General features: G+C 35.5%; 1 protein-coding gene across 6 annotated transcripts in view; it reads left to right on the top strand.

The window, feature by feature from the left end:
* Positions 1 to 10,000, top strand: part of LOC124428747 (sodium/potassium-transporting ATPase subunit alpha) — an 82,416-nt gene that overhangs the window by 57,270 nt on the left and 15,146 nt on the right. For 3 of the 6 annotated variants that reach the window (XM_046973180.1, XM_046973179.1, XM_046973182.1), the window contains exons 2-6: positions 4,856 to 4,936; positions 6,131 to 6,256; positions 6,445 to 8,170; positions 8,289 to 8,525; positions 8,709 to 9,010. In XM_046973180.1, coding sequence (XP_046829136.1) covers positions 4,856 to 4,936; positions 6,131 to 6,256; positions 6,445 to 8,170; positions 8,289 to 8,525; positions 8,709 to 9,010 — 2,472 coding nt within the window. Of the gene's footprint in view, positions 1 to 4,855; positions 4,937 to 6,130; positions 6,257 to 6,444; positions 8,171 to 8,288; positions 8,526 to 8,708; positions 9,011 to 9,673; positions 9,769 to 10,000 lie in introns of all 6 variants that reach the window. The other 3 variants (XM_046973183.1, XM_046973184.1, XM_046973181.1) reach the window with 2 other exon arrangements.

Here is a 10,000-nt window from a genome sequence, read left to right as displayed (position 1 = left end):
TTTATTTATTTATTTATTTATTTATTATTATTTCTTTCCTTTTTTTTTTTTGATAAAGTATTTTTTTCTCCTCCCCCTTTTATTCTCTTTTTTTTTTCATTTTATTTTTAATATTTAGAAAATATTTTATTCGTCTTATCATCTTTGATTCTATCAAAGTTTTTTGCCTACGTTATTTTAACAAAAAAAAAAAAAAAAAAAAAAAAAAAGAGAAAAGAAAAGGAAAGAAAGAAGAATAAGAATTGTATCCTCTATCGGAAAAATTCCATTCTAATAGATAATTGTATGACATTAGTCAAAAATTTTCCATTGAATTTTCCTCGTTAAGCACATTATTCTTTCGAAAGAAATATTTTCTCGGTTATGATCGAGTTTATATATATATATATATATATGTAAAAACTCGACATCGTTACATTTGCATTTTCTGCAAAGAGTTACGTATAAAAATTAAAAAAGGAAAAAAAAGAATAAATAAATAAATAAACGAAAGAAACCAATAATGACGATTAACAAAAGTTTGTATGAACTTTATAAAGGCAATGCGATAAAAAAAGAAAAACAAAAAAAAAAGAAAGAAAGAAAAAAAAAGAAAAGGAAAACAAAACTTTTAAATGTACGTTTGAGTCATTTGGTGATAAAATTGTGAATATTATTAGAAATTTGACATTTACATACACATACACTATATATCTTTTCTTCTGTATATTAAACATATTAATAATATAATACATACAAATAATTTAATATATATACATACATACATATACATATATATATATATATATATATATATATATATATATATATATATATATATTGCGGTCATGCAACTATTACCTCTTCTACATTATATCATCGATCCATTAAATATATTAATAATTCAAATAAATTAATTGAAGTATCTAAATTAAAGTCCTACGACGAGATAAGAAAGAAATAAAAGATGTAACAGAAGAAATAGGAATAAAAGTAGAAGGAAGAGAGGGAGGGGAAGTAAAAGTAAGTCAGGTATACATCTGAGTTTTCACGATCATCCTTATATCTTATCATCTATCTAATCATAGTAGAGACAATCCTAGTAAAGGCGTAACACGATGCTCGCGGACGACGAGTAAAAGTCCTCGGGATCTCTCTTCTTGTCCACGTGCATTAAATTCGACACGGAAACTGGTTACACCGTGTGGGATTGGATAAACGTCACAGGGTCGTTCGTGTTCGTTTAAAAGGAACGATCGTAAAAACGTAACTTTGTTACGCGTCACCGCAATGGCGGGTTCGCGCACGCACCTCATATATGTAAACGACAATTCCGCGACATTATTATTATTATCTCTCGTTCATCGTCGCACGCTCGTCGTTATTGAGGAAGCACGATTATGCAATTTCGTCGCCGTTTCTCTCTCGTGTCTCTATGCCCCTCTCCCACCTCCTCCTCTCTCTCTCCCCTTCCCGTCCCTCCCCTGTCTCTTGCGTCTCTCTATCCTCGTATTCTAGACACTTTTAACCCATCTACCTCACCTACCTACCTACCTACCTAAACTACCTAATTACTTGCTTGTTTACGTTCGTTTTTATCTGGTTTTGTTAAAACTCTGTCTTTTAGTTTCTTTTTTTTTTTTTTTTTTTTTTTTTGTTTTTATATATATGTATATACGACATGCTCGGTTTTCTGTTTTATCTTCTTATTCTATTTATTGTTGTATTTTTTCTTTTTTCTTTTTTTCTTTTTTCTCTCGAAGTAATAACTCCGAAAAAAAAGAAGAATTAATCCCAAGAAATAATTGAACGTATCATCTTTATCGTCGTCCCTTTCCCATGGGATGGATCTTCTCGATGGATCCTTGCGTTCTTTAAAGTAAACTTTAATTGATCATCTCTCAATTTCCGAGATTTTTAATCGAACGTCAAATGATATATATTTCGAGACAAAGCGGAGATCGTTTAGATTCTTTGTGCGATATCGTAATACAGAGAAAGAGAGAAAAAGAGAGAGAAGAGCTCTGATCTAAAATGCTTTTATCTCCTTTATATCATCGCGATTAAAATTAACTGCTTGACAGACCGTGAGAATTTCCACTGACATAACAGTTCGACATAGTAATTGCTCGTTGTTAGTTAACCGAGTCTTCTTTTCACGTGCTTACGATCTCTCTCTCTCTCTCTCTCTCTCTCTCTCTTTCTTTCTCATTTTTGTTCTATTTTTTTTCCTATTTCCGTATTATAAATCACAACTTTCTACTTAAGAACATTGTAACGTAACGTTTATAAAACGTTTTACGACGATGGGGGTGGACTGTTTCGAATTTGATTTGTTAAAGGAGTACGACCGTCAATGGCGTATCACATATACTCGAGGAAATTCTAGGCCAAGTTCATGGTAACTCTTCATGATGAATAAGTTGAAACCATATCGCGTTCCTTTTTCTTTCTTTTTTTTTTTCTTTTTTTTTTTTCATGACACGAATTGAAATTTATCTCTTCTTATCCATCCCCTTCTTTTTCCATCTTCTTCTTCTTCTTATCGTTTTATATTTCTTTCCTTCTTCCTTATTTTTTTCTTTCTTTTTTTTTTTTTTTTTTTTTTTAAATTTTCCATTCCTCTTTCACTTTTCCTTCTTTCTCTCATTTCTTTATCCTTTCCCTTTTCCCTATTCGTCCTTCTCTCTTTATTTGTTTGACTTCATTTTCTTTCATCACATCTTTCATTATTTTCTTTCAAAATTTTTACACTACCTTTTCTCCTTTCCCTTTTCTTCCTTTTCTTTTCCTTTTTTTCTTTTTTTCTTTTTTTTTTTTTTTTTACTTTTGTTTTCCTTTCCTCCACCTATATCTCCTTTCTTCCTTTACCTTCGTCAGGACCTTGTGACGTTGCTTACGTCATAGGTAATATATTCATTGGATAATTTAAAGTATCCTATATCGCGTGCGCGCAGTAGATTCGCCCGTTGACTCAGCTAGTTTTGCCGCAAGCCGGTCGATAAATGCAGAATTTGCGGCGTTTCGATTCCCAGGGAATTTCTATTAGGTTTAACTCTTAGTTGAAAGCTTTCTGCTTTCTGCATGATATATATATGTATATGTATATATATATATATATATATATACATACACGTTTCTCTATCACTCTCTCTTTATCTATCCAACCTATGTATTATTATTATTATTATTATTATATATATCCATTTCTCTCTCTCGTGGCTTTATATACAAGGTAGGTATTCCCTTGCGATTTGTACGAGACGATATGGCAAACTGTAACAACTACATCCCTCGACTACCCCTCATCCACCACCCCCTATGTCTTCGTCTCTCTCCTCTCCTACTGTCCACGGTAATATTACCTCCCCTGTTCCGCAACTACTTCTTCTCCCTCTCTTCTTTTCTCTTATATCGCAAATAATAATCGAGAAAGGTTTTTAATTAAAGATAAGAGTCGTTCGCGAATTCTAGGATGGCAATGTATATTTTCCTCTCCCTTTCTTCTACATTCTCATCTTTCACCTTATTCCTATTTTCTCTAGTCGTTCGTTGCCCCTCTTCCTCTCGATCCAACCGGCTAAAATTAAAAAAAAAAAAAAAAAAAATGAACAGAAAAGAAAAGAACAGAATAGAAACGAAAAAGAAAAAAAAAAGGAGCCGATGCTCTTTCACTCTTATACATCTCTTTTTTATTTATTTATTTATTTATATCTTTTTATTTTTATTTTTTATTTCTATTCTCTCCTTTTCTTTTTCTTTTTCTCACTCTTTTTTTTTTTTTTTTTTTTCGTGATTACTTTACTCGTGGAAATATTGTATATTCTTTTCTCTCTCTTCCTTTTCTTTTTCTTTTTCTTTTTGTTTTCATCAAGTTTATCAATTTTGTATGTGTCTAAAAAAAAGAAAAAGAAAAGAGTTTTTGAAAAATTTGCTTTTCAGTTTTTGAAATAATCTTTTGAAATATCGTTACGTCGTCGTGCCGTAATGATTAATGACGAGAAGTAGAGGGGGTGGGTGGGGTAGGTGGATAATGATAGGAGATAGGAATGGATGCTCCCATTCCGAGGGAAAAGGTAGAGGGGAAGAGATGCATGGGAAGGGAAATAAAAGAGTAAGAGAAGGAAAACGGGGTTACCATGAGAAAAGGGAGGACTTTGTTGAACGAAGGTGACGATTACGGAACATTGTTGGGCCCATTCATACCCAACACGACACGGAGGTCTATCCATTGAGTTGGCCAACCGGAAATGGTCGTTATCCAAACACGATGAATTTCAACGAGGTCGACGTAGAAGCAGAATTGCGTTCTCTACCGAGGTCGCACTTGAAAATTAGGCAGTACTTTTTTTTCTCTCTTTTTTTTTTTTTTTTTTCGTTTTTTTTTTTTCTATTCATAACGTCGCACGTTACGCACGTTTTTCTCTTTTCATCGGAGAATACGAACGTGTGTATGCGTATGTGTTAATTGTCTCTTCGAACAGATAAACAAAAAAGAAAAAAAAAACCGAACAAAAAAAAAACACAGGATACACGATCGTTCAAGATCATCGTTTTTCAGGATCATCGAAAGGTTCATTAAAAATCATTCGTCATATTTTATGTTTTATGTATATATACACATAAAATAATTTTGTTTCAATATTATTTTATATTTTTATAAATACAACACATGCATACATACGTACATGTACACGTACACATATACAAAGACACATGCAGAATGGACACACGTAATTTCTGTTTTTCTTTCTTCTTTTTTTTTTTCTTTTTTTTTTTTTCTTTAACTTTTTTTCTTTTTCCTCTTGAATTTTTTTTTGTTTTGTTTCCACACGTATTACATCTCACGATTTTGTTGTCACTCATTTTTTTACAGCATGGCCGCTCAGATTCATACAGGGTCGCCACATTACCCAACATTCGCGATGACAACAAAACGGCTGATGGAATGTACAAGGTATTCAGGAAGGACTTCCGTTTCACGTAATCTTTATTTGTGCATCCGGTCTATTGAGATATATATATATATATATATATATAAATATATATCATATATATGTTCGCTTCTTCGATTAAAAAAAAAAAAAATAAAAGAATAAGTAAATAAATAAATAAAAACAACAAAGAGAACTCTAACCGGGAAATATGGCAGCTTGGTTACTTACATCTTGTACTTCTTCTTCTTCTTCTTCTTCTTCTTCTTCATCATCTTCATCTTCTTCTTCTTCTTCTATTTCTGCATTTACTTCTACTTCTTCTACTTCTTCTTCTTCTTCTTCTTCTTCTATTTTTCATCCTTTCCATCTTCTTGCTAATCTCGGTATAAATGCTTCGGCTATCTAGGACTTAACAATTTTCGAAGTATTCTCTTCTTCTATTCTCTTTCGTAAATTCTTTAATTAATTAATTAATTTATTTATTTATTTATTTTTTATATATATATATATATTTTTTTTTTGGTCGAAAAAACAACGATCCTCGATACTCATCTCTCTGATCTCTTCTTTGGGTTATTGGTGTATACATCTCATCTTTACTATTCTTCGTCTATCCTTACTAAGAGCTTATTGTTGTTATAAAACGATCTAAAAAAAAACAATAAATAAATAAATAAATAAAAAAAAAGTCAGATGAGGAAGGAACAAAATTAATTAATTTTACTTGGGAACTCTTGACACTCTAACACTCTAACCATTAATAATGTATACATATCGTCGCACGTGTATGCATTTACATACTTTTATTCATATTATAATAAAACTAATCATCGTCGTATGATCTAACTTTTACAGAATCTTTCTAATGTCTATATCTTTATAGGAAATCTTATGGTGGGAAAAGCATTTGAACGGATGTGATCCGTTACTTCGTTCCAGTTATTTTCTTATAAACGTTTAAACGGGATTAAAACGTCGTTGGCTCTTTTATTACTGTAAACGCGATTAGAAAATTTCTTTCCTGTGATACAAATGAAAAATTTTATATCTACTTACTATACACCCCTCCCCCCTCTACCCCCTATTCTTCCATTTTCAAAAAAAGTGCATTGACGACGATAATAATCATTGACGATGACATAATAATCGTTGATTTTTTTTCTGTCCCCCCCTTTTTTTTTTTTTTTTCTTTCTTTTTTTTCATCATCAAATAGTCGCGGCGAAAGAACCCAAAGCGGAAGGGAGAAAATTTGGACGATTTGAAGCAAGAGTTGGATATCGACTTCCACAAAATCACACCCGAAGAACTTTATCAAAGATTTCAGACGCATCCTGAAAACGTGAGTACGAAATCATGGAAAAATGTATTATTATTATTATTATTATTATTATTATTATTATTATTATTATTATCATTATTACAACACATTTATTTGTATAAAAAATGGATCAAACGTGCTGTACATATGTATATATATATATATATATATGTATAAAGAGGAAAGAAAAATTTGTTTTTCCATTACAGGGCCTCAGTCACGCGAAAGCAAAGGAGAACCTTGAAAGGGACGGACCGAATGCTTTAACGCCACCAAAGCAAACACCAGAATGGTTAAAATTCTGCAAGAATCTATTCGGTGGTTTTGCCCTATTACTATGGATCGGTGCGATCCTTTGTTTCATCGCATACTCAATTCAGGCATCGACGAGCGAGGACCCGAACGACGACAATCTTTACCTCGGGATCGTTTTAGCGGCGGTCGTCATAGTTACCGGTATATTCTCGTATTATCAGGAAAGCAAGTCTAGCAAGATAATGGAATCGTTCAAGAACATGGTACCGCAATTCGCGACGGTGATAAGAGAAGGCGAAAAGTTAACACTTAGAGCGGAAGATTTGGTATTGGGCGACGTTGTAGAGGTCAAATTTGGTGATCGTATACCAGCGGATATTAGGATTATCGAGTCACGAGGATTTAAGGTGGACAACAGCTCGCTCACTGGCGAATCGGAGCCCCAATCAAGGTCACCGGAGTTCACGCACGAAAATCCATTGGAAACGAAAAATTTAGCATTCTTCTCAACCAATGCAGTAGAGGGTACGGCAAAGGGCGTTGTTATCTGTTGCGGTGATCAAACGGTCATGGGTAGGATCGCTGGATTGGCATCTGGTCTTGATACCGGTGAAACCCCGATCGCTAAAGAAATCCATCACTTTATTCATCTTATCACAGGTGTGGCCGTATTCCTTGGATTAACGTTCTTTTTAATAGCCTTCATTCTTGGTTATCATTGGTTGGACGCCGTTATCTTCCTTATTGGTATTATCGTCGCTAATGTGCCGGAAGGATTATTGGCTACCGTAACTGTTTGTCTTACGTTAACTGCTAAAAGGATGGCCTCGAAGAATTGTCTCGTTAAGAATCTCGAAGCCGTAGAAACTCTTGGCTCTACGTCTACCATCTGTTCCGACAAAACCGGTACCCTAACCCAAAACAGAATGACCGTCGCTCACATGTGGTTCGACAATCAGATTATCGAGGCCGACACCACCGAAAATCAATCTGGATTGCAATACGATCGCACCAGTCCTGGATTCAAGGCATTGTCGAAAATCGCTACACTTTGCAATCGTGCCGAATTTAAGCCGGGCCAAGAGAACGTACCGATTTTACAAAGGGAGGTCAATGGCGATGCTTCTGAGGCTGCCCTTCTCAAATGTATGGAACTTGCACATGGCGATGTTATGGGTATGAGGAAGAAGAATAAGAAGGTCTGCGAGATACCGTTCAATTCTACAAACAAGTATCAAGTATCGATCCACGAATCCGACGATCCTAACGATCCGCGACATCTGTTGGTTATGAAGGGCGCACCAGAAAGGATTTTAGACAGGTGCTCGACCATATTCATCGGCGGTAAGGAAAAGGTATTGGACGAGGAAATGAAGGAGGCATTTAACAACGCATATCTTGAACTCGGTGGGCTCGGTGAACGTGTACTTGGTTTCTGCGATTTCGTACTGCCGTCCGACAAGTTCCCGATCGGCTTCAAATTCAATTCCGACGACCCGAACTTTGCGGTAGATGGACTACGCTTCGTCGGCCTTATGTCTATGATTGACCCGCCCAGGGCTGCGGTGCCTGATGCGGTTGCCAAGTGCCGATCCGCTGGTATCAAGGTCATTATGGTCACGGGTGACCATCCGATCACTGCCAAAGCCATTGCCAAATCTGTCGGTATCATATCCGAAGGTATGCGATTTAGTATTCCTTTAGTATGTCCTTTTTCTCTCTCTTTCTCTGTTATTTCTGCACTTGTCATTTTTGCCGATGGCCTTTATAAAATATCTCTTTCTTATATATTCTTTAGGTAACGAAACCGTCGAGGACATTGCACAGCGGCTGAACATTCCCGTATCCGAGGTAAATCCTCGCGAAGCCAAGGCCGCAGTTATCCATGGAACCGCACTCAGGGAACTGAATTCCGACCAACTGGACGAGATTCTTAGGTATCACACCGAAATTGTGTTCGCCCGTACCTCACCACAACAGAAACTCATTATCGTCGAGGGTTGTCAACGAATGGGCGCCATCGTAGCCGTAACCGGTAAGCTGCTCACAACGTTGTATCATTTCGTTTTGATATTTATATATAAAATTCATTTTTTCGAACGAAATTGTCATCACTTTTATTTTTTTCTTTTTATATATATATATATATATATATATATATATATATATATATATATATATATATATATTTGATCGACCATCATCCGTCAATATTTAGGCGATGGCGTAAACGATTCTCCCGCTTTGAAGAAGGCCGATATCGGTGTAGCCATGGGTATTGCTGGTTCGGATGTCTCCAAGCAAGCAGCCGACATGATCCTACTCGATGACAACTTTGCCTCCATTGTTACGGGCGTGGAGGAGGGTCGTTTGATCTTCGACAACTTAAAGAAATCTATTGCTTATACCCTGACCTCGAACATACCCGAGATTTCTCCCTTCTTGGCATTCATTCTCTGCGACATACCATTACCACTTGGTACCGTCACTATTCTCTGCATCGATCTGGGAACCGACATGGTGAGTGGAAATTATTCCAATTTTACATTCTCCTTCGTTCTTTTCTATAAATCTAGAAAAAAACGAAAGAAGATATTACTCCATGAACTCTGTTTTTTTTTTCTTTTTTTTTTTTTTCTTGTCCAATAAATTTGTCTCGTTTACATATATATATATATATCTCTTTCTCTCTCTTTTTTTTTGTCTTTCTCTATCTATCTATTCTTCTTTTTTTTTCTTTTCGATCGTTGAAGGAGGGGGCAGGAGGGGTGGAGGAGACGGAGATTGCGAGCCACGCTAAAAATTTGTTCCTTCGAGTGTCTTACGTCTCCTTCTCTCTCACTCTCTTTCTCTCTTTCTTTCTCTCTCTCTCTCTCTCTCTCTCTCTCTCTCTCTCTCTCTCTCTTTCTCTCTCTCTTTCTCTCTCTCTTTCTTTCTCCTTCGATCCCCGATCGATATTATTGTTTCATGTCCTTCTTTTTAAAATGATAGAGCAGAAAAATTTAATAGAGCCGGAATAACGCAACGGGAAGAATTGCGAACGTTCAACAGGGGAAATACGAGGGGAAAAGAAAAAAATTAAGGAAAAGAAAAAAAGCAAACCCAAGAGAAAACGACAACGTGCCGATAACGAAGTTATATTTATGATGATATTTATTTAAAGCTCAATCTGATGATTGTCAGGTACCAGCGATATCTCTGGCTTACGAGCAGGTGGAGTCCGACATAATGAAGCGACAGCCACGTGATCCGAACCATGACAACCTCGTTAATGAAAGGTCCGGATGAGGTTTTAGAATTATATTTAGAAACTATTATTGCTTTTTAATTATTTATAAATTTTTACTTGGATTTCTCGTAAAGTAAATCCTGGGTCCCTCGCTCTATCTCCTTCCCATTCCTAGCCCCTTTTTCTCTTTCTCTGTCTCTATCTTTCTCTTTCTCTCTCTCTCTCTTTCTCTCTCTCTCTCTCTCTCTGTCTCTCTCTCTCTCTCTCTCTCTGTCTCTTAT

Source organism: Vespa crabro, chromosome 13, assembly GCF_910589235.1.
Source record: "Vespa crabro chromosome 13, iyVesCrab1.2, whole genome shotgun sequence".
NCBI classification, from domain to species: domain Eukaryota; kingdom Metazoa; phylum Arthropoda; class Insecta; order Hymenoptera; family Vespidae; genus Vespa; species Vespa crabro.
Note: the sequence above shows the minus strand (reverse complement) of the source record. Positions and strands in the feature narration are given on the sequence as shown.